We start from the raw sequence: 25,461 nt of genomic DNA, 5'->3' as shown, positions 1-25,461 counted from the left end.
TCTTCTTCGTAAGTGACGGGTTCGACGAGGACGATGACCGGTAATTGAGGTTCCTAGAAGCACCGTTAGTGGATAGGCAGGACCCGATATGACGTGTTTGGGGCGACGTCGTGTTTTCGGTAGGCAGCGGCTTGGTTCGGTAGGCAGCGGCTTGGCTCTGCCCCTGGCATTGCTGAAGTCCATGGGCGACGGTAACCACTCACCATGAAGTGGGCCGTATGCTCGTCTGCCTACAAGGGCAATAAAAAAAAAACCTCGACTGCTTTCCATTCTGTCCGCAGGATCGGGAATGTAGTTACCGGCGACCACGATGAGAGGGTTCTCGTGTCGTGCCACTTTATCGAAGTAGCATATCGATGCCGACTGCAGATACTTACTGATGGACTCTAAGTTCAGGTCATCATGGAGGTCGACGTTCCTGACGAACCACGGGTCTCCGACGGTTATCCTGCAAAAATGTGATTGAATAATTTGGAGTGATTTTAAGTGAGTGCGGGCCGCGTGAGCGAACACTACACTTGCATAGGTCATGACGGGGCGTATGCAAGTTTTGTAGAGTGTCACCTTATTTCTAAGGGACAATTTACTTCGCCTGCATATCATTGAGTAGATGTGGAGAGTACTTAACGGTAAACAGAGACTTAGCCGTGACCTTAACATTGCTGACGTTTTTGAGTGACGGTAACCGCTTACCATCAGGGGACCGTGTACTCGCATGCCTACAAAAGCAATAAAAAAGACAGAATAAAAATAATACAATAATTTATTTGACGAACTCTTTCTTTAAGCTTCTAATGAATGTCATAATAGGCAATATACGAAATCGGATGTCAATATGATACTCAACATCAAACGCTCAATCAATCGCCAGTCTAATTTAAATCGAACGACGACCTTTGACTTGAACTAAATGCACGTAATACAATATTGCACGGATTCATTTAGGGTCACATCTAATATAAAACGAAGGTGAGGACCGTGGACGAGGCGCATTGAAGAAACGCCAGATTTATTTCTGTGTCTATTGACATGTTTAGTTTAGTCTTTTTTTTGTAAATCTTTCTAATCATGTGTAATATATACCTAGTCAGGTCATAAATTCTGTCACATGTTTAATGTAAAATAATTGAAACAAGTTTATTCATTATGTAACCATTCATATGCCACAATGAACTTAACAAAACATAGATTCTTATGACACTAAAGTTTATTCAAAATGACCTCCGTGATTTTGAATACAGGCCTTCAATCTGCGCGGCCAGTCGTCTATCGCAGTACGAACGAGGTCCATGTCAATATCGGCGGCTGCCTTAATCAAGGATGTCTTGAGTGACTCCAAATTGGGATGAGGCTTTGAGCACGCCTTTTCCTCCAAGTGTTGCCATATCTTGTAATCTAACGGATTCAAATCTGGACTGGAGGAGGGCCAGTCTTCGTGCCGGATGAAGTCGATTTCACGCGCCGCCAGCCAGTCTTGTGTGCTCTTCGCTCTATGAGCTGGCGCCGAATCTTGTTGGAATACCCAGTGCCCTTTATTGAACATGGTATGAGAAACAGGTTCCACAAGGTTCGTCAGGACTGTATTTTGATACACAACTGCATTCGTTTTTACACCTTTCTCACAAAAATGTACCTCTGTTAAGCCCCAATAAGAAACTCCCAACCATACCATGAGCGAGGATGGAAAATGACTTCGTTGGACACGCGGAATACGGTTACTCGCTTCTTCACTACTGTGTGCGTACACCTTATCATTTTGTTTGTTGTAGCTCTCTTCTACGGTAAACATTTTTTCATCCGAAAAAAGAATTTCCCGATATTTTTTTCCCGCGTACCGCTTCAACAAAACGCGGCATCTCTTCAGTCTCAGGTCCATTAGACGGGCATTCAAACGATGTCCTGTTTTTCTTCGATATGCCCGAAGCCCTAAGTCTTCATTTAACACCCTTTTCACCGTGGTTCTGCTTAACCCCATCTGAAGGGTCAACAGTTTCTGCTTACGTTTGGGATTTCTTTGAATTCGCGCCTTCACAGCTTTTATCACTGCTGGAGTCCTAGCAGACCGAGGGCGACCACTTCTTGACCTATCATCTACACTAGAGTCTTCATTGTATCGTTTGATGGTACGATGAACGAATCTTTTGGTTATATTCAAATTTTTCAGTATGTTAAAAATTTGAATGGCGCGTAACCGCAACGATGCAACGCAATAACTGCAACACGGTCTTCTTTAAGCGTCCACTCCATATTTAAAAGTGAGTAAAATTCTAAAAGTATACATTTTTTATTTTCATGAACAATTCGAAATTCGAATTCAATAAACTTTTTTGTGGCCAGCATTCTAAAAGAAAAGTTTTTACTGTGTGACAATACTTATGACCTGACTAGGTATGTATAAATGCATTATCTCAGTATTTTTTTTGTCCTACCTATGCTGATAAAGGCTATTTATCAGCCTCTCCTTGACGTGTAGATGAGCTCACGGGGCTCAAACCGGGTGTGTTGCTAACACTGGCCCTAGCAAGAGCAGTGCTGTGCAGAATCTACCGACGGGTCGGAAGCGCGACCCATTGAGAAGATCCGGCGAGAAACTCAGTGGGCATCTCTGTCTAACACTAGAATGAGCTATCAGTTATGTTTCCACAAATTGCGAGGTCTGGTAAAAATCATTTGCAGTTTCTTCGTACATTTGTTAAGCGATCAAACTTAGGCACAACATGAAATCGAGGTAAATTTTATTTTGTTTAACGCGACACACACAGTTATTCGGCCCTAAATCAAGATTCCTTATACTGTGGGAACCACAGACTAATATACGTACTTATATTCGTCTAAATATATACATATATAGATAATAGACACACAGACTGTACAAACACTATACACTGACTATGTCTCAAGACGGGCGACGGCATTGACATGGTTGATGTCTATAGGCTTCGGTGATCACTTAGCACCAGGTAAAAATAAAAGGTATAGCCGTGCTAAATAAATAAAAAGAAATAGCTTATCAAATTCATACAAAACAAAAATCATAGGTGCAACTTTAATACTACGAGTAACTAATATTGAATAATATGTAGGGATCTTATTTATTGTTTTGGTAAAACTATGCTTATGTACTAGTATATACAGAGACACTCATCATATCCGGCACGCGTGAACCTTTCCGGTCCTGGTCGAACCCGTCGCTTGAGACGAAGGGCTCGGCGAACAAATTAACCCTCAGATACAGCCCACTGAGTTTCTCGCCGGATCTTCTCATTGGGTCGCGATTCTGATCCGGTGGTAGACCCTGCGAAGCACTGCTCTCGCTAGGGCTAGTGTTAGCAAAATCGTCAGGTTGAAGCTCCGTGAGCTCACCTACTCGCTCGGTTAAGCTGGCATTAGCCTCCTGGTGTCCATCATAGGTAGAGAACTAAAATTTTTTTTATAAACCTTCCTCTTCAATCACTCTATCTATTAAAAAAAAACTGCATCAAAATCCGTTGCGTAGTTTTAAAGATTTAAGCATACATAGGGACAGACAGTTATGGGGATAAGAAAGCGACTTTGTTTTATACTATGTAGTGATTGTTAATGAAACTTGATGTCTACGTAAGCGCTACGAGTGGCTACGACCTTCGTCTATCGAACAAGGAGCAGCGCTGACGCTCCTTCCAGTTCAATAAAGCAATTCCGTTTTCATTCGCGAACCAATTGCAGACCCCACGGAAATATTTAAATCGCATCCAATTCTTATTCTATTCAATGTTCAATTAATTTCTTTGTCAATGAAAACGAATAAAGTCTTCTTCGTTGTACCTAATTAATTTTGATTTAATTACAATTATTTTTGTTTAGGATGTTTTATTTTATATTTTTATTTGAAAATCCGTTTAGTAAAAGTACTTATTTTTTTTACAAAAATTTACAAATTATTTACAAATTTATTTTATTTACAAAATAAATATGCAATTCAAATACTTCATTCATCATCATCATCAGCCCACAGTCGTCGACAACTGGTCATAGGCCTCTCCCAATCCACACCATTGAGCCCGGTCTTCGGCTTTCCTCATCCATCTCTTTCCGTCACTCTTCGAAGGTCATCGCACCACCTAGCCACGGGGCGTTTACATCATTGAATAAATTCAATCACGTTCCTAACCGAATTCGTAATGTTCGTGTTTCGCGCGGCGATCTAATCAAGAAATTTCGTAACGAAAATAAAACCTAACATCCCCACTCCTCCTACCATGTAGCTCGCGTTCAACACATTCACACGTTGCGCTTGTGTAGTGTTTGTGAATAAGCGATTCCACTTCGATAAAGCGGCACGACACGAGAACCCTCTCATCGTGGCCGCCGGTAACAACAATTTTTTTTTTTTTTTTCCCGATCCTACGGACAGAATGGAAAGCAGTCGACGTCGCCCAAAACACGTCATCTCGGATCCTCCCGATCCACTAGCGGTGCTTCTAGGTACTTCAAGCACTGGTCACCGTTCTCGTCGAACCCGTCCCTTGCGATGAAGGGCTCGCCGAGTAAATTAATTCTCAAACACAGCCCACTGAGTTTCTCGCCGGATCTTCTCAGTGGGTCGCGTTTCCGATCCGGTGGTAGATTCTGCGAAGCTCGGCTCTTGCTAGGGTTCGTGTTAGCAACGTCATCAGGTTTGAGCCCCGTGAGCTCACCTACACAAGTTAGGGTTACGCTGAAATAGCCTCTCAAGGCTATCAGCTTAGGTAGGGAAAAAAAAAAGTGAATAAGCGCGCGGCGTGACGTCGCACTGCATGTGCATCATGACAAGTCTGCCTATCTCTCTCTTGCGCGGTCTTGCATGAGTGTGAAGGGGACAGTTAATGTTTTGCTTTTGATAATATTTATAAATATTGCGTGGTCTTATTTTATGTTTTAATATTAAATTATTATTGTCTAATTATAATTGCATAAGTGGATAAAAAATGCTATGCAATAGCTTTACCGCGGAAGTTCCCGAGTGTCATACGTGTTTTTTTTAAAGGATCAAAACTGCTCAGCTTCAAATTATCGCGTCATCGAACATAAACAAATACATCATTTCAAAACTCTAGTACACTATACAACGTATCGCGCTGTAGTAACTAAAAGAATCGTTAATGAAGTTGTTACATTTTAAAAATAATTATGTTTTCATTTTAAAGGAACGTCTTCCCGGAGAACATACCTCAAGCCACGATCGCTTCGTATCGAACGAAGCTAATTTACGACCCAAAAGACCCGAAAATGATAAAAGGTAAGCATTTGTGCAATTGGTTACAAACACGAAGCTAGCTAAGTTACATGCATCCACTTCTGACTGGTCGTAGGACGTCTTGTGAGCCCGCAGGGGTAGGTACAACCAACCTACCGATTTCTGCCGTGAAGCAGTAAAGCGTTTCGGTTTGAAAGACGGGTCAGTCGTTGTACTGTTAAAACTGAGACCTTACAACTCATGTCTCAAGATAGGTGGGAAAGTCACGGAACGCAGTTACCGGATCATGGACACCACTATATAATGTGTTGCTCAACTAAATTCATCAGGTTAAAGATTCAGTTGCATTGGAATAACATCTTTTGGCCTTTGAATTAGAGCGGATAATTGTTTCACGACAGAAATAAGTAAAATAGTGGCGACAAACCGTGCGGGGTGACCACACGTTCTGACGCCATTGATAAAGAGAATTCAAATGAATAAAACCAACCCAAGATAGAATGTATAGTGTTTGATCACATAGCCTGGTCAAAATATGAGTTTAAATACATCTATTCGTTTTTTCTAGGACAACTGGAGACTTACAAGATCGACGGAGGCTATCCACCAGGCAGCAATGTCCTCGGTCTGGTGTGCTTTAGCATCGTTCTCGGCATAACTCTCGGCAAAATGGGAGACCTGAGCCGACCGCTGCAGCAGTTCTTCCATTCTCTCTCCGAAGCCATGATGATTATCACTGGATGGGTTATTTGGTGAATACTATTAATTGTATACTAGTAATTAACGGTTAGCCTATAAACATAGCATTGAAATCTAAAATGCAACGAAATGAGATTTTGGGTAACAGTTTCAATTTCTTCGTCTTAATCGTTCCTTCACAGCTGAGATTACAGTCACATGTGACTTTAATTCATAGTTTTTGGTCATGGATCGCATGGTATAGACTTTCATCAGCCGTTTTCTAAACCCGATCTGACCAGGAGCCCAAATAGCCCCTAAAAGGCTTAGTGCAGAAGGCAAGGGGAAACCACTGCACTGTTCCCAAGAAAACCTCATAAATAATTTCAATACAAGGTCTTTAGATAAATAATATGTTTGCACTCTGCATAGATAGATGAACGCGTTTATGTACCACCCGGTATTGAATGAGTATTGGAGCACGTGAATGCCGCTTCCCATCTTGAGAGATGAGATCGAAGTCTCCATTGTACTGCATCACGGCAGGCCAAGTCTGTCAATATTAAAACACTAAATCCCCTCCACGTTTCAGGATGTCACCCCTGGGAGTCTTCTTCCTGGTAACAGCGAAGATTATGGAGATAGATTCATTCGCGGATCTGGTCGGCCGACTGGGGAAATACTTCTTGACGGTTTTGTTGGGGTTGTTCCTTCACGGCTTCGGGACCCTCAGCATCCTGTTCATATTGGCTACGAAGAAGCTGCCTTGTCGCTATCTCGCTAAAATGGGACAGGTCATGGCTACTGCCTTCGGTACTGCATCCAGGTGAGATCTAATAAGTGCACAATGCTAATATATTTTTTTAAATAATGCACAATAGATACATTAAATCAATAAAGAAAACATTACACACACTACATACCATGTATTTGACGCACACACGCATGCATACTATTTATTGTCAAGCTTTTGTTCTTGACGTCTGTTGTCAAATTGAGAATAGATTAAATATTGTTTGTCTTTGTTAATATTTTTTATAGTGTAGTCTTGACGAAATTTGTGATTATAGAAGTATAAAATACAATCATAATAGTGTACAAACTTACAATTCCAATTAATTATAGTCGAATTTCGACTACTACGGGACCTCTAGTTACTATAAATTTCTCTGAAATTTATTTATTTATTTGTTGTGTAGATGGCTAAACGAACCCACGCCCTCCTTGGTGTCGTGGTTACTGAGGCCCATAGAAATAACCTGAAAGCGACTTTGAGACTCCAGGATTGTCTCAATTATAAAGTAATTTCAATAATTGACGATATAATTTTTATGACACGATGCCATTCGTTTTTCGTGGAAATGGTACGTGAGCATTTTTCAAGTAAGTATTTCATTAGAAAAAATTGGTGGCTGCGGGATTCGAACACCGGTACTGTCGCATCATTCTATCTGAGTACATCAGGCGTCTTAGACTTTATGACACGAAGACTTACATTCATTTCCAGTTCAGCAACGATGCCGATAACAATAGCCTGTTGTGACGACATGGGGCTGGACCCCCGTATCACGAGGTTCGTGATCCCCATCGGCGCCACCATCAACATGGACGGGACCGCGCTTTACGAGGCTGTGGCGGCCATCTTCATCGCTCAAATGAGAGAGGTCGAAATGACGTTCGGCAAAATCATTGCTGTCAGGTGAGCTTTCAATATTTTGCAAATAACCTCTTTGTCAGTCTTCTGAAACTCCTCGTTGGTTTAGTAGTTGCTGACTGTCTCGAACTGCTCTGGGGTAGACCGGTGATATATAAAATAAAAGAGTGGGCTGTATTATTTGGTTTTATAAAAAGAGTAAAACAAGATGAAAACAAGTAAGTGTCGCGGGCGGCGTTGCTGCACGAAGTGACGGAGCCGGTGTAAATCCGCTACCCCGTGCCGCTGTCCTCCTCCCGGCTCCCGCGCCGCTCGATCTTCGATGTCCGTGCATCGACACTGACCTTGATTACAGTACGACGTTTTCAGATTTCGATTTTTGTGTGCTCAGTGCGAGTTTTTTAACGTACTCGATAGCGTAAAAGTTAACGCCGGAGCAGCGCCCCTAGCGGCAAACATAAGCAAACGTTCCAACTCCATACAAATTTGAGTTAACTTTGCGCGGTCGAGAACGTAAAAAAGCTCGCACTAAGCACACTATTAATGCTAATTTATATTTGCTTAGAAGAATATTAGGCTAACGGTCTAACTGATCTAAAGTGGTTACCGGAGTTCTTTTTTTTAATTGCCTTTATGGGTGGACGAGCTCACAGCTCACCTGGTGTTAAGTGGTTACTGGAGCCCATAGACATCTACAAGGTAAATGCGCCACCCACCTTGAGATATGAGTTCTAAGGTCTCAGTATAGTTACAACGGCTGTCCCACCCTTCAAACCGAAACGCATTACTGCTTCACGGCAGTGAAACAGGCAGGGTGGTGGTACTTACCCGTGCGGACTCGCAAGAATTCCTACCACCAGTTCATAGACATCACACAATCAACGCCGCCACCCAGCTTCAGACATGAAATCAAAACCTCGGTTCTATTGTATAACTGTGCCAACCTTCAAACCCAAAAGCCTGATTGATTCGCAGCAGAAATAGGTAAGACGGTGGTACAAACCATACATGGTACGAATAATACTGTCCATTATCTGGTGGATCCCTTACTTCTCCCACACTTACGAGAAGAGATAGGGTGGTGCTATTCTATGCCAAATAGTTTAAAGAGTGTCCTTGTTAAAGGTATTTGGATTTTGGTTGTATCTGTCTGTGGGTAGGTGTTGTTTCGTGTGTATTTCATTGTACCCGTGATATGGAAGAAAATCTGAAATGGAGGCCGTTTATTCTTAAGCGTTTAATGATATTTCATAGTTGGTAAGAGATATCAACCTTGAGTCAAATCTACGACTATGCTATTTTCGATTCTGCAATTTCAGTGTTACAGCCACAGCTGCTAGTATAGGTGCTGCCGGTATTCCTCAAGCTGGACTGGTCACCATGGTCATGGTGCTGGATACCGTCAACCTTCCAGCTGAGGACGTTTCAATCATTTTAGCCGTGGACTGGCTGCTGTAAGTGTTTTTGTTCTTTTTTTCAATTTTTCACCACAACTATCTGATGTGTCTGGATAAATTATATCTTATACCTTTAAACGAGCAATTCTTGTATATTAATATATATTATATAATCTGAATCTTGGAAACGGCTCCAACGATTTTCATAAAAGTTAGTATACAGGGGATTTCGGGGGCGATAAATCGATCTAGCTACGAATTATTTTCAGAAAATGTTGTTTTAATCGTGTTTTCAATTTTCAACTTTATCGATTGACTCTTCCCGACATCTATTGGTGAATAATAATACTATTAAGCGATTTCAGCAGATGGCGTGGTTAAGCCACCCGAAGCCAATGAGTGTTTAGTTTAAGGTTAGACCAAGAAAATTAATTGTTTATTTATATTATTTGCGTCTTTTTCATATAAAATATAAAAAAAATACCGGTCATCGTCTAGTATTCTTAAATTGTGATCAAATGGAACTAAAATATATTTTCTTTGTATGCACACTATTATTTAGTACGATATTCAGACTTCATGAGTTCCCGATATTTCACAGGTAGACTATTAGGTTTTCACAAATAATAGTGTTTATACTCTTAATAGCTGTGAAGGCTTAATACAATAATCTGTGTAACAACTGAAGGATTAGTTATGTAGGATTGGTAAGACGTCATGGCCCAAAGGATAAGACGTCCGGTGCACTCGTGTTGAGCGATGCACCGGTGTTCGAATCCCGCAGGCGGGTACCAATTTTTGTAATGAAATATGTGCTTAACAAATGTTCACGATCGGTTTCCACGGTGAAGGAATAATATCGTGTAATAAATATTAAACCCGCAAAATTATAATTTGCGTAATTACTGGTGTTAGGACCTCTTGAGTCCGCACGGGTAGGTACCAGCACCCTGCCTATTTCTGCCGTGAAGCAGTAATGCTTTTCGGTTTGAAGGGTGGGGCAGCCGTTGTAACTATACTGAGACCTTAGAACTTATATCTCAATGTGGGTGGCGCATTTGCGTTGTAAATGTCTATGGGCTCCAGTGACCACTTAACATCAGGTTGGCTGTGAACTCGTCCACTCATATAAGCAATAAAAAACAAAAAAAAACGGAACGTATGAAAAGAGTGTAGAACGGAGCGTTGAAATGTGAGTGAGAGATCATGGTAAGAAATTGAAAAAGAATGACAGAAGAAAAGCAAGATGGCGAAGACAATTCAATGAGCAAGGCGTAAAAAAGTGTTACTTAAATTTTTATTATAATAATAGGGAAGTATTTGGAAGAGAACAATAAAAGTAGGATAACTAGTGGGATAGTGTTTCTAGATCCCAATTTTACGTTTTTTTCAAATAAATTATGGTTAAAATCTCTATAAATTGCAGTGACCGTTTTCGTACGACGATAAACGTGGTGTGCGACGCTTTGGGCGCCATTATCGTAACGTCGCTCTCCCAAGGGGACATCGACAAGAGCCGAGCTATCCAAAACGAACGAGAGGCGGCGCAAGCACAGGAACTCACCGAACTAGAGAAGGGAGACCTGTAAAAAGCCGTTATAACGTTATAAGCAGCCGTTATTCGTAAGCCAGCGATAATGAAATGTGAGATTCGCATTTGTGTGCCAATTTGATTAAAGGAAACTGATAAAATAATTCCAAATAAATAAAATCGATTCACCTGCACGAATATATGGCGTTAGGGAGAAAAAAATTATGTAAAAACTACCAAAATCTTTTATATTGTTTCTTTCTACACTTCTTGTTTCACATTTCTAAAGATGTCTACGATCGTCTTCTTTAAAGTGTCTAAAATTACTTTGTTTAGTAGATCTATGCACTGATTGGTAGATGTGATTCGAAGATAACTGTGTGTTAATTAAATTATGTGTTTATAACGTGGGTATTATTCGGTTATTACGTTTTTTAGCGTTGCATGATATTAAAACTTTTTGAGATAATAACCTTATTAGATTAAAATAAGTAGAAAAAAAAAAACACGTGTCTATGTCCTCGATGTGCCATTTTGTGTAGTCAAAGTAGAATATCGTTAAACGCGATTTTATTCGTAAGGTATTTTCATGATTTCGCTGAATAAAAAAAAGTTTTCACTGAAAGAGTATTTTTACCGACTTACACATTTTGGAAATTGTTATTGATATTGCGTGTTTGATAATTAATGACTGTAATAAATTAGCCTCAATGGATAGTTTTGTACCGTATTGGATATTTTTCTATTGTACGAATTGCTTTTATTGAACATGTCAATTGATCCGAAAACGGAAGTATCTGTGTTGGTTTCACAATAATATCACTCATATTTCCTTTTTAATTATCAATAAAAAAAAACTTTGATTTTTATAAATTTTCAAATGTATTCCAATCACTATTTGAAAGAGAAAAAAAAACTTCTTTCAATATTGGCAATTCAATTTGCTGTCTTTAATAGTAGTAACACGTGAAAAGGTCATAGAACAAATTACCATATACGTATTTATTTATTAAGTTTTGAATAGTGTACAATAAAATCTTTTCTACCCAATTGAATCTAAATTTAAAAAAAGTTTAGTTCATATTTTGAAACAAATTAATTTATGAATTGTCTTGAATAAAAATATAATTAACAAATATGATTAACAAAATAGTTGGAGTATTGTCTACTGATTTTGAACAACATAATTTCTTGTCTATTCGAATAATGCTGTAGACTCCACACACTTTATAATATTCTGAAGCTTTATTCTAATTCACATGAAATTATTTAAGCTTAAAATCTCATAATTTGGAAGAGTATTAAATTTTTTTTTAGTAACTCAAACTTGCATTCCAATTATGTTCAATTAGTTGTAACATTTTGAGTATATTGAATTCTAATAGATAAATCAATTTCAATCGTTGCAAACGATTTAAAGCATGTATTTTTTAATTTTTTTTCAATATCGTTACCAAAGTATATAGGAAAGTCATACAAATTGTCGCTAAAATATTATTTACTAGTGCTAAGTTTTTTTTTTGTCTATAATAATTTATTCTCATATCATAAGTTAGTTTTAGTGTAGTTTAACCCTATAAGTCGGTGTAAAGGCTCTAGCTTAAATGCCAAAGATTCTCAAGGAAACCAGAAAAAGTATTAACGGCTATTCTTAGCATAGCTAAGCTCCACGGGCGGTAATCGGTCTGTGTGTGTGTGTGCAGCATTGACCTTTGATCAGTAAAAAGGAAAAATCATATCGATTAATCAATTAATTATTAGATATTTATATGAATTTTTCGTTTGGGTGGTTCGTTGCTTATCACCATTGCGAAACCGGGTCTATTAAGTCTGGCCATTAACTAGGCAGTAGTAGTAGAGTCAAGCCGCTAGTAGGCAGCGGCTTGGCTCTGCCCTTGGCATTGCTGAAGTCCATGGGCGACGGTAACCACTCACCATCAGGTGGGCCGTATGCTCCTCTGCCTAGAAAGGCAATAAAAAAAAACTCCCTTTTGGCGCAGCTAATAAATCCTCGGCTTCTCTTTTTTGTTTACCTAATCGCTAATAGCCTCGATAGGGCTCTTTCAGCAACGCACGGTTGGTATGTGAACTTACACAGTTCGACCTGTGTGCTTACTGCGAAATTTTTAACGTTCTCGACAGCGTAAACGTTAACTAAAATTTGTATGGATTTGGAACGTTTGTGTACGTTTGCCGCTAGGGGCGCTCTTCCAACCGCATACTGCAACAGTAACTGCATAAAAGTGATTTTTGATTATGTCTACGGTTCGCGAAAACCGGAGTAAATACTTTATATACTTGCCTAAGTAAAGAAAAGTGTGTTTTGTAGTACAATATTGAATCGGTTCACGGTTTCCTGGCGGCCCTCTCTCATTTTTGATTATTGTTCATTTAAGTAGTAATTTAGAATGTAAATTAATGTATTTCATGTAGAGTACGATCAATGTTTATTTATTTTAATAAAATGTTTTCGGAAAAATATGAATGTAGTGTTTATTAGTTTTTTTACAACAATTTATTGCGTTTGAGTGGTCAGTCTGCCTGAGGGGATGTTTGATGAATCAAGAAATACACGAGTCTGGTCGTTTTGAGATTCGATCGGTTTTTTTTATTCTCAATCAGAGAAGCGTACGGGCTATGATTATCATAACTCATCAGTGGTCGTCGAGGCTCATGGAGAACATAGGCAGTATGGAGTCAGAGGCACAATCAAGCTGGCGCTACGAATACTAAGTACTACTAAGGACTCGCAAGAGTCCTACCACCAGTAATTACGCAAATTATAATTTTGCGGGCTTGATTTTTATTACACAATGTTATTCCTTCACCGTGGAAGTCAATCATGAACATTTTGTTAAGTACGTATTTCATTAGAAAAATTTGTACCCGCTTGCGGGATTCGAACACCGTTGCATCGCTAGATCAGAATGCACCGGACGTATTATCCTTTAGACCACGATGACTACAACAATAGTTACCCTGCCCTTCAAATTGGGACCTATGATTGATTCGCGTCTGAAAGAGACAGGTTGAGATACTGCGGGCTTTTCAAATTCATAAAATTAGAAGTATTAGCACTAATATCGAACATTCAATGTTAGCGATTAAGATTCCGAGTACAGATTCAAAATTGATGAATCATTAAAAGCCTTTAATTCATTTCATTCATTTATTCACTGATTAAATTACTTTAAAATTTTGGTACAAAAATCACATCTCTATTTTGCTAGATCAATCACCTCACAGCCAAGTATATATTACATTAAAACCTTTGAACAATAACAACCTAAAATCTGTTATAGGAAAACAACCTTTAAACAACATTAACATAAATATCGGAATAACTCTTTAAGAATCTTTCTTAATATCCTTCAGTCTTAATAAATAAACTTCACATAATTACAATAAAATTAAGCGTTCTCATGGAATGTTACAATTTGTACGAAAAATAGACTTGTTTCTGCGGCCATCTTGTCTATTTATATAAAATAAATGTTTGGTTTTATCTGTCATGATGACAGATGACAGGTGACAGATTATGACAGATGAAAATAAGATAGAAGCAGAAACGATTTCTAACCAAGACGTCCAAGACGGGCACGTAGTTTTAAGAGGATAACTGAAACCCGTAGTATTATAACATAAGTCCCTGTAGAGCAGTTCTCATGGAAAATGCAGGTAGGACAGACGTAAAGACTTTTCGTTAGTGATAAAATGATCTACATTTGCCAAGCAAATTTACATTTCGCAAAAAATATGAAAGCAACTATGCATCAACCAAATTCAAAATAGACAGATCAATATTAATCGCTTTTGTTCGTTTTTAATTGTACTTAAAAACATACTTTTTAAGAGCTATTGTCTTAAATCTATTTAACGTATACATATTGAGGTTTGAAGTGAACAATTTGAGATCTGTTTAATTAGCAACTATATTAAGAGGTTTAGAAAAAAATTCGGTCCAAATTCTGATAAGAAAAGTAACGCTGTTTTTATTTTTTTAGAACGCCATATAAGATTTAAAAGGGTATTAATATTGAATTAATTCTTGTTTGTATTTTCATTTGCTATATAATCTCACTCCATTCAGCTCGAGCTTACCTCTAATATAATTCACATGAATACCTAGTATCAATACATAGTATCAATACTTAGTATATATTAAAATCTAGTGTTAATTTTATTTATTATTACAAGGTGTTGCATGTACTCTCAAATTTAGTCCAATAGTATAGTTGATATTTCATTGGAAGCTGGAATTTTGGCCGTATCCTTCATATATTTCGTAAGGTATTTTGCTCTCTGGATTTTATTATTCGATTGAATTAACGAATATTCAATGTAAGCCTCAATACACGCCCGGGATCGACAAAAAGACAGCGGCTTACTTTTGATTAAATAAAGCCATGGTAGCCATATTAGAATAATATATTACTGTAACATTTTATTTACTGGTAGCTATGACTTCATTTCAGTAATTTCGACAATCACAAATTCCGAACACCGCTTGGAAGACCATGTGGCCAGTGGCTACAAACTGATGCTTCCTTTTATTGAAAGATTCACAGATTATCCCATAGCTTTTAATATTATTTTTCAATATTTACATAGATTACAGCTCACATTTATATCTAAATATCCCTATGGTACATTAAATTCTATCACCATTACGGTTGTTAATTCTAACGTGCACATCTTATATATTATCTAGAACTATATAATAATATGTAATATCAATAAACGTTGAAACTTTAAAAGTAATAAGAAACACCTTTATGTATGTAACTTTAAAAAAAAACAAGATTAAATGGCGGTCAAAAAAATGCATTTAACGCCACGTAAACACTTTAAAATTTCACAATAATTCCAATATTTATGTTCTATAACATAACTGCTATTTTTATCAGCTACATATAAATAGCTTGCGACTTATAATATTTATTAGGAATAACATACATTAAAATCGGTTTCACTACGAGTTTTTATTCTATTGTTAAACCATACCGTTCGTTACGTGGTTATTGTTGATCGTGTTCCAGTGCTTTTGAGGTCCGTTTTGGTTTGCATAAGATGAATCTCGACGGCCGTTGTGATCGCTTCCGTTCGAGTGTCTCGCTCGCGAGAGGGTGGCCGCAGATATTTCCGTAGACTCGCCGTGCGGGAGACGCGAACCTTTCCTCCCGCTGCCGCTGCGACATCGCCCGTTCTGAAACTGTAATTTAATAAAATAACACGAAAACATGTAAGTACTAGTTTCACGTAACTTTCATAAAAGGTGTACTCAAACTATTCTTGAAAAATTTTAAGTTCTATTCGAGGTATAAAGAAAATAAAACTGGAGGTTTCGCAACAACCCACGGTCATTCGGTAACGTGCGAACTTATTGTGGTACACTTAATTCACAGCTGTTTACATAGGAATTAGTATATTGCGCAAACGAACGCTCTGAGATCGTGGTCAATGAATTATAAAAAAATATGTTATTTTTTGTACGTTATTACAGAGTTAAGTCGTACACTGTGTGCATTACTAATAAAAATCTTACGTTACGGACTTTTTTTCCCAGTTAGGGTACCCCTCCGCATCGTCCCATAAGGAACTTCATTCCAAAAGAAGTAGTTTTTTTCACGGTCCGCCTAAAGATTACCAGAGCCTATAGACATCATTGAATGCCGCCAACCTAATTGAGGCATGAGGTTGAAGACTCAAATGAAGTCGATTTGTGGTACCTACCCGTGCGGGCTTACAATACGTCTTAACACCACTAAATGCCGGTTTGAGATCACAGTTCGTTAGTATAATACTCAAAGAACGCTACTCTGCTCATTCTCTGGTGAATTCCTTCATCTTCGGATAAGATGGAGTGGTGCTAGACTAAGCCTCTTAATCACCTAATAAGTTATCTATTTGTATCTATACTAGCGACCCGCCCTCGCTTTGATTCGGAAACTGTAATTTGTTATTGATTTCTCTATTATTTAATGGATATTATTATACGTATAAACCTTCCTCTTCAATCACTCTATCTATTAAAAAAAACCGCATCAAAATCCGTTGCGTAGTTTTAAAGATTTAAGCATACATAGGGATATAGGGACAGAGAAAGCGACTTTGTTTTATACTATGTAGTGATTGTCATTAAACATTTACAATCTACAATTAAATTAACCATAGTTTCTAAACACGAACCTTTCCAGCACGCCAATTCCACCTGTTCCTATTAAATACTCCGTAAACGATGGGGTTCGCGCAAGAATTGGTACATGAGAATAGCCACATCGCCTTCTGCAATGCCGGATCCAAGTTCTTTATAGATTCCTTGTCAATCCAATACCTGGAAATATTAAATATAGTTAGTTTCATTCAAATTCATATTTCATTCATTCATGTCGTCATCGTGGCCTAAAGGATAAAACGTCCGGCGCATTTTTATCTAGCGACGCACTGATGTTCGAATCCCGCAGGCGGATACCAATTTTTCCAATGAAATACGTACTTAACAAATGTTCACGATTGACTTCCACGGTGAAGGAATAACATCGTAGAATAAAAATCAAACCTGCAAAAATTATAATTTGCGTGGTTAACTGGAAAGGCCTCAGGGCCACCAGTAATCTCTCAAACATAAAAAAAAATGCGTTTCGGTTTGGAGGGTGGGGCAGCCGTGGTACTGTAAAACTTAGAAATAATAAACAGCCAGACCACGAGCAAATAAACCTGTTTATCACACGAATGTTTTCCCGATGCAGAAATCGAACCCGCGACCATCGGGACAATAGTCGGGAGCGTCAACTACTGCACCACCGAATCAATCATTCGTCAGTAGTTTATAAATTTATCGATATTAAAATTTCTAGAAAAATAGAACGCTGTTCTAGAAATTCTTATTGATCGTTAAAATTAAATAAGGTTTTCGCTTGACGTTTTCAAACACGTAAGGACCTCTTGTGAGTCCGCACGGGTAGGTACCACCACTCTGCCTGTTTCTGCCGTGAAGGAGTAATGCGTTTCGGTTGAAGGGTTGGGGCAAAAAAAGCCGCTGTATACTGAGATCTTAGAACTTATTTATATCTCAAGGTGGGTGGCGCATTTACGTTGCAGATGTCGATGGGCTCCAGTAACCACTTAACACCCAGTGGGCTGTGAGCTCGTCCATCCATCTAAGCAACACAAAAAATGCTACTTCAGAATCGCGTTAGATTTTGTGTTCTTCTCTAAATAAACGCAGTAATCAAGTTGCGCGTCAATTGTTGATTAGTGAAGAGTAAGCTTACCACAGACAGTAGCAGTAGTACGGCGACCAGCACGTGAAGAAGACCAGGACTATGGTGACCGTCATTTTGAGGGTGCGAGCGCGAGCCCTTCCCAGAAGACCGATGCCGCTTCGACGCATCTTATCTGAAACAAAAGAGTGGAGGAGCCTGATGACTTCTTAAATTCGAAAAACGTCTTTATGCCTTTCACCGAAAGGTTTTCTTTTCGAAATTCACTGTACAGTCACGGGGATGGAGGATGATTAGATTACTCATACTATATATGAAGGTGTTTTCTTCAGCTTTTGCATGTCACATATTATTACCTTAAGGTTTAATCTAATAAACGTTGTAATAATAAATAAATGTTCATAAAAAAAACCACTGGGTTAAACCGTAAAATTAATTTTAATGATCACTAAGGTATGACAATACAATTTTGTCACGTTCAAATTGTAGTCAGCGATTACTTTTGTTGATTGTTATTAGTTGTATTGTTAAGTTGTTATTAAAGTTCACGCACGCCATAGTCAATGTAAAATAAATAAAATGAACTGCTTTTTTAAGAAAGATTTTGTATTACTAACACTTCATATGGAATTTAATTCTGAAATAAAAATTTATTATTATTATTATTATAGCGTGGATAGTGTCGTACACTTTGAGATATGAAGTGAAAATGTCACTTGGAATGGCCAATGGCTTTTCACCCTTCGAGCCGGGATGTATTTCGGTGCAAAAATAGGCAGAATGGTCGTTCCTACGAATACCAAAAAGCCACCAAGGAAATTGAATTATCCGACATATTTTGAACACGATTTTTTCCCTACCTATTCTACTAAGGGGCTATACAGCTACGCGCGGACCGGTAGTTGAGCTCACGGGCTCAACCTGAGAAAATTTGCAATAACTAGCCCTAAAAAAGTAGCGCCTCGCAAAATCTACCGCCGGGTCGGAATCGCGACCTACTGAAAAAATCCGGCGAGAAACTCGGTGGTCTGTGAGTGAACACGATCTATTTTCCTGTACTGACTAATTCATTTTTCATCAATCTATTACACTCATATAGCACATCCCGCTCATAAGTAATACTCATCTATTAACTTCGAGCTTTATCAATTTTTTTATTAATGATTGCTTTTAGAAACGATAAGACTACGCTTTAGCTTAATAATGTTTCGTTACTGCAGATAGGCGGCAGTAAGAATTGATATATTTTGTTACCTTTTGAGACTCATATCATTACCATACCTGATTGCCAGTAGTGTTCCATATAATTTAACATAATCAATATTTTTCAGATTCAAAATCGAATGAATCTCTTAACGAATTGCTAGCTCTGTATTGACTGGTTCGTTCGTGTGGTTCAAGTGACCCGGCTCTTTGATTCGTTCAGTTAAGAATGATAAATCTCCTTGTGAGTCAGTTAGCTATTGTAATTGTTAACGCCGCGGAAATCAAATGTTTTCGGACCAAGTTTGCGAACATAGTACGATTCCGTACTTATTCGGTCGATAAACGTGTCTCATTGGCGGAGTCTTCTCAATTCAGTTTCCTTTTTGCAAGTTAAAACTTTGAACCATTACTTCTGACCTACCGTTAGCAGTATTAGCTCTCCTGATGATCTCGAATAGCGCTGCGCAGGAGCAATAAAGCGTCGAGACCAGTGGGATCACGTACATAAGGATCATGTTAACTAGGAAGTAAGCGAATTCATGCTTCTCCGTTGGCAGGGAGCCGTAAGACACGCATTGATTGTAACTGTAAAGAAAAAGTAAGCTTCATTATCAAATAGAATCGTCTTCAATTTTAAAATGATAATTTAATACAAGTTTTTAATACAAAGAGAACAGACCTCGACAAAATGAAATTAGTATATCATCAATGTAGTCAACTACAGTCAGTTAAATTTGCATTATTAATGATAACTCAAAAACTACTGAGCAGACAGACATCTTGATAAAATTGAGATGGGACATGAAAAACATAAATTTTCATAAAAATTTTTTTTTGTCAAAATCGATTAGTCTAAAAAAAAGACTTTTCGAGATAAACACACTTTAAAAAGTCGCACTGAGAATCTCGTTCTTTTTGTTTTTAAATCGGTAACTTTCTTTTTGTTCAGCCTCCGGATGTCACTGCTGAAAATAGGTCGATCAATAATTAAAACTCATTTTACGATTAATTCACGCGTTTTACTGTTATTCCATTATTTTCGACGTTTACTAGAAACAATTTTTGTGGTCACGGACTATTTAGGTTATACAATATTGTACATATTGAAAATAACTGAAATCAAACAGACTTGAAGACACGAAGTCTAGTATCGTGGTAGCGAAGATTTAGAACTGTAAATAGGATCGGTAGCGAGGCATTTCGATTTAATTTTGGCATAATTTGACTGACGTGGTGGTGCATTGGTTAATGCCCCTTATTGTTGCGCCGAGGGTCGTGGGTTCCATTCCCACATCGGGCAAACATTCCTGTGATAAACAGGTTTGTTTATTATTTCTCTGGGTGTTTACTATCTATTTATGTATATATTTAAACATATGTAAGTATGTATGTCAGTCTCTGGTACCCATTATATAACACAGGGAATCCTAATTTGAGGCCGGATAACCGTCCGTGTTTTTTTTCCTGTTATCATGTATTTATTTATATTATATCATAAAAATTCTCGATACGCGTTCTTTTAAAAGCATTTTCATTGATCATTTCATTGTCAAGACAAGACATAAATATACAGTCAAACCTGGGTAAGCGAGAACTGGATAAGTGAGAAAACTCTATAAGTGAGAGTAATAGCCAGGACCCGTCATTTTAAGCTCCCCTCTATTAGCGAGAAACAGAAACCTCTGTAAGAGAGAGTCGTTTTTCTCTCATGGACCTCCGTAAGTGAGACTGCTACTTATCTATACCTCTATAAGCGACAGTCGAGCTTTATTTATTTATATTATTTAGGAGGAACAAATGACAAAACAAATTACAAATTTAACATCTGCTATCTTATGACTCATTCTTAACTTTCGTGGAACTTCCTACCATTAATTTTGTATTGTTTTCTCGTCAATATTGAACCTATTCTATTTCGTGGAACTAATTAATAACGTTGTTATTTTATCGCATTATTTTCGAATGGACACGTGTGCCTGTGTACCGTTCTGTTTGTCGGGCTTACTCAGTTTATCGTTAATCAATTGAAAGAAAGTTCTGTTCTGCATCATGTCAAAACGGAAAATTAAAGTACTGTCATTAAGTGATAAACTTAAAATAGTGAATGCGTTTGAATCCGGAAAATCGCGAAATGAAATTCATAGGGTGCATTAGCGAGAAACTCGGGTTAGTGAGAAACCTCTATAAGCGAGAATGAGATTGTGCTCCCTTGAACTCTCGCTTATCCAGGTTTGACTGTATTTCTTTGCGAATAATCTCTTTTTCATACTGCCTAGTTTTACCAAACAATATCAAATTCCTACAATAACATCTGTGTAACTTCGTTCAATCAAGCTTATAGAATATTAGGCTAGGGATGATCGAAATCGTATTATCATAATATTCGGACAAAGACGAATGTGCTGTTAGCTAAAACAGAGGGGGCTATTGTCGAGACTGCGTTATTTGTTATCTCGCGCGAGATATTCATCAATCATCCGTCAACCATTAGTTGGCCAACAAGAAATCGCAGGGGTGTCACTATCCGTGCTTAAATTGTTTTACAAAGAGTATTTTTGTATGTTGGCTAAATGTAGAATTTTTTGAAAAAAAAAACCTAAGATTGTCGTAACTTTTTTGTGTGTAGATAGATGGATAATGCTAAGTTTCGATTGTTTTTTTTTGTTTCTTAAATTTTTTTTTCTTTTTTAAAATTATCTAAATATATTCTTCATGATGTAAGGGGTGGCAATGAAATCACAGCTACTCAATAGCCAACCTCACCTGCCCCTGGTGCATCCTGCTAGCTAACAGACGAGGCCCTGGCGACCGACCGATGGCGGTATAACCATCCATAACCAGCTATGTCTCTAAATAAAAACACATCAGGACATAGGCAGCAGCATGCCCTGAAGAAAGGACATAGTACTGCGGTCACCACCCCGCCTGCCAAGCGTGTTGACTACTGGCATAACCCTCCCAATGGGCAAAGCAAAAAATGAACGGCCCCCAGTCCCGGGCAGCCCCGCTATTCCTGGTTACGGCAGCGGCCACGGTAACGGTGGGGCAGGGGGTGCTAAGAATCCCCCGGTGCGATCCGGCTGCCATAAACGACTGTACCTTGGCGCGTATAATACACGGACATTGCTGAAAACTGAACATCTCAAAGAGCTGGAGACAGGATTGAGCGCAATAAATTGGCATATTATTGGCCTATCGGAAACCCGAAGAGAGGGAGAGGGTTGCGAAACCCTAGCCTCAGGGAATATGCTCTTCTATCGAGAAGGAGAACAGCTCTCGCAGGGCGGCGTTGGTTTCCTTGTCCACAAATACTTTGTCAACAACATTACGGAAGTCAGTAGTGTGTCGGCGCGGGTTGCGTATCTTGTAGTAAAACTAAACAGTAGATACTCATTAAAAGTTGTGCAAGCATACGCTCCCACATCCACATACTCTGACGAAGTTTGCTCGGTCTTTTACGATGATATCGTAAAAGCCATCGAACGCATCACTAAGACCCATTATACCGTAGTGACGGGGGATTTCAACGCGAAAGTAGGAATACAAGAATGTGGAGAGCCTGTATTGGGACCCCACGGTGTTGGCTCTAGGAATTCCCGAGGGCAAATGCTGGTAAATTTTCTTGAGATGCGGGAGCTTTCCTTGATGAATTCGTTCTTCAAGAAAGGACTCCACAGAAAATGGACCTGGCAAAGCTCAGACGGGGAGACTAGAAATGAAATAGACTTCATTTTAGCGAATAAGTGGCACATATTTAGGGACGTCACCGTGATCAATAGGGTTAAGACTGGCAGCGATCACCGGCTGGTACGCGGCACCCTAAATATGGACATTAAGCTGGAAAGATCGCGTATGGTAAAGTCTGGCTTGCGACCAACTAGGCAACAAATCTCGGAGCCCCCAGAAAACTTCCAATTAGAAGTCAAAAACAGGTTTGACGTTTTGGAAACTGACTGCGATGTGGATAAGCGTATCAACGAAATGGTGAAAATTCTAAGAGAAGTGGGCAATAAATACTTTCAGCATAGCAGAAAAGGCCAAGACACTAAACTCTCCAACGAGACCCTGCTATTGATGAAACAGCGAAGGGAAACTGCAGATGCTGCTCCGTCAGATGGAAAAACTATAAACACTAAAATCAGAAAGCTGATTAGGCGTGACCTTCGCCAATTCAACACAACAAAGATTAAAGAGGCAATAGAACAAAACAAAGGCACCAAAGTGTTTATACGGCAGCAACAACTAGGCCGAAGCCATCTGACGAAGCTCAAAACTGCCAATGGAAGAATTGTTAACTCAAGATCAGAAGTCCTCACTAAAGTGGAGAACTACTACCGTAGTCTCTATGCCTCACATGCTCCCAAACCCTTTGCCCACCCAGAGAATGATCACCGAGCCCCTTTAGTCCGCCACTATACGGAAGACATACCCGACGTCAATATAGAGGAGATAAGGGCTGCTTTGGAACAGCTTAGAAATAACAGAGCTACAGGGGATGACGGAATCAGTACAGAATTGTTGAAAGCAAGTGGTACACCAGTTCTCAACCAATTATGCACAACGTTCAACACCGTCATCCAAAAAACGACTACACCGGAAGCCTGGAGCAAGGGTACTGTCATTATTTTCTTTAAGCAGGGAGACCGTGCTCTGCTCAAGAACTACAGGCCTATTTCACTTCTTAGCCATATTTATAAGCTGTTCTCGAGAGTCCTTACAAATCGCTTGGCCTCTAGACTTGACGAGTTCCAACCTCCGGAGCAGGCTGGGTTTCGCAAAGGCTACAGTACGGTAGACCACATCCACACGCTAAGACAGGTTATTCAGAAGACTGAAGAATACAATCGTGCTCTGTGTCTCGCGTTTGTGGACTACGAAAAAGCCTTCGACTCCGTCGAAACTTGGGCTGTTCTGGAATCCTTACAGCGATGCCTAGTCGATTATCGGTACGTTGAGGTGTTGAAGAGTTTATATAAAGCCGCCAAAATGACAGTCCAGATCCAAAACCAGCAGACAAACCCGATTGAGCTTCACAGAGGAGTGCGACAGGGTGACGTTATATCGCCGAAGCTGTTCACTGCTGCTCTCGAGGATGTCTTCAAGACTCTGGACTGGAGTAAGCTGGGCATCAATGTCAATGGCGAGTATCTTTCACACCTCCGATTTGCGGACGATATCGTTATAATGGCAGAGTCGCTGGAGGATCTCAGCTGTATGCTAGGTGAGTTCAATGCCGCGTCACGACGTGTTGGCCTGGGAATGAATCTGGACAAAACTAAGGTCATGTTCAACGACCATATCATTCCTGGACCGGTAATAGTCGAATCTGCGGTACTCGAAGTTGTGTCTGAATACACTTATCTAGGCCAAATTATTCAGCTGGGCAGGGCCAACTTTGAGAAGGAAGCTGATAGGCGCATACAGTGGGGCTGGACTGCGTATGTAAAACTCCGTCACATCTTGAACTCAGCAATCCCGCAATGCTTAAAGACAAAAGTTTTTAACGCTTGTGTGCTGCCGGTCATGACATATGGCGCTGAAACGTGGACATTAACCGTAGGTTTGGTCCGTAAGCTCAAAGTCGCTCAGCGTGCTATGGAAAGGTGTATGCTCGGAGTTTCTTTGATGGATCGAGTCAGAAATGATGAAATTCGTCAAAGAACCAAAGTAACCGACATAGTCCTAAAGGTTAGCAAGCTGAAGTGGCAATGGGCCGGACATACGTGTCGCAGAACCGATGGCCGAGCAGACGTGTTCTGGACTGGAGACCGCGTACCGGTAAACGCAGCGTTGGGCGTCCCCCTGCCCGTTGGACCGATGACTTGCGGCGATATGCTGGGAGAGATTGGATGCGGAAGGCGGAGGATCGCTCATTGTGGCGGACTATGGGAGAGGCCTACATCCAGCAGTGGAGAGACACAGGCTGATGATGATGATGATATTCTTCATAATTTTCTGATGTTCTTTTTGGCAGGGCTTTTTGGAAGTGTTTTTATGCTTGTGTCTAAAGTTTTGTAATTATAATACTAATTTTAATTATGTTCATTTTATTGGATTCATGGTACTTGATAGTGCTTATTTTAAAAAGACGTATAACTATTTATTACTAATTAATACTTTAATTAAGTCTCTCTAAGAATGTAATTCTGTTTCACGAGAGAATGTGAAATCTGCGGTGAAGCAGTAATGCGTTTCGGTTTGAAGGGTGGGGCAGCCGTTGTAACTATACTGAGACCTTAGAACTTATATCTCAAGGTGGGTGGCGCACTTACGTTGTAGATGTCTATGGGTTCCAGTAACCACTTAAAACCAGGTGGGCTGTGAGCTTGTCCACACATCTAGGCAATAAAAAAAATAAAAAATCATATACACGGCTCATTAATATTCAGTGCCTCATTCATGATGCCGATATCCTTTTAACATTACTATACTTCTATACTTGTAATCGCAAATTTCATCAAGACTACACTATAGACAATAATTGCAATAATTAAAAATGCCTTAAATTTAACAACATATAAATTTAGGGGCATCCGCTAAAAGGTGTCCATAGTTTC

General features: G+C 39.2%; 2 protein-coding genes and 1 long non-coding RNA gene across 6 annotated transcripts in view; 2 read left to right on the top strand and 1 right to left on the bottom strand.

Annotated features, from left to right (window-relative positions):
- Nucleotides 1-12,956, top strand: part of EAAT-1 (amino acid transporter-like protein) — a 38,161-nt gene extending 25,205 nt beyond the window's left edge. The window contains exons 4-9 of one of the 2 annotated variants that reach the window (XM_012691263.4): nucleotides 5,166-5,257; nucleotides 5,784-5,967; nucleotides 6,486-6,719; nucleotides 7,401-7,592; nucleotides 8,867-9,001; nucleotides 10,371-12,956. In XM_012691263.4, coding sequence (XP_012546717.1) covers nucleotides 5,166-5,257; nucleotides 5,784-5,967; nucleotides 6,486-6,719; nucleotides 7,401-7,592; nucleotides 8,867-9,001; nucleotides 10,371-10,533 — 1,000 coding nt within the window. In that variant the 3' untranslated portion in view covers nucleotides 10,534-12,956. The remainder of the gene's footprint in view (nucleotides 1-5,165; nucleotides 5,258-5,783; nucleotides 5,968-6,485; nucleotides 6,720-7,400; nucleotides 7,593-8,866; nucleotides 9,002-10,370) is intronic. The other variant, NM_001253895.1, reaches the window with a different exon arrangement.
- A 669-nt stretch (nucleotides 12,957-13,625) lies between these two features.
- Akhr (adipokinetic hormone receptor) overlaps nucleotides 13,626-25,461 on the bottom strand; it is a 130,792-nt gene continuing 118,956 nt past the window's right edge. Inside the window, exons 5-8 of one of the 3 annotated variants that reach the window (XM_012691264.2) lie at nucleotides 19,326-19,489; nucleotides 17,750-17,873; nucleotides 16,665-16,809; nucleotides 13,626-15,681 (exon numbers count right to left, since the gene is read on the bottom strand). In XM_012691264.2, the coding sequence (XP_012546718.1) occupies nucleotides 15,469-15,681; nucleotides 16,665-16,809; nucleotides 17,750-17,873; nucleotides 19,326-19,489 (646 nt within the window). In that variant the 3' untranslated portion in view covers nucleotides 13,626-15,468. 3 annotated transcript variants of the gene reach the window in all.
- LOC134200645 (uncharacterized) lies at nucleotides 15,585-18,298 on the top strand. Its single transcript, XR_009975649.1, has 2 exons — nucleotides 15,585-15,717; nucleotides 17,755-18,298. It is a non-coding gene; the product is annotated as an uncharacterized LOC134200645 (long non-coding RNA).

This window comes from Bombyx mori, chromosome 19, assembly GCF_030269925.1.
Source record: "Bombyx mori chromosome 19, ASM3026992v2".
NCBI lineage: Eukaryota > Metazoa > Arthropoda > Insecta > Lepidoptera > Bombycidae > Bombyx > Bombyx mori.
The sequence above is the reverse complement of the archived record's forward strand: the minus strand, read 5'-3'. Positions and strand labels throughout refer to the sequence as shown.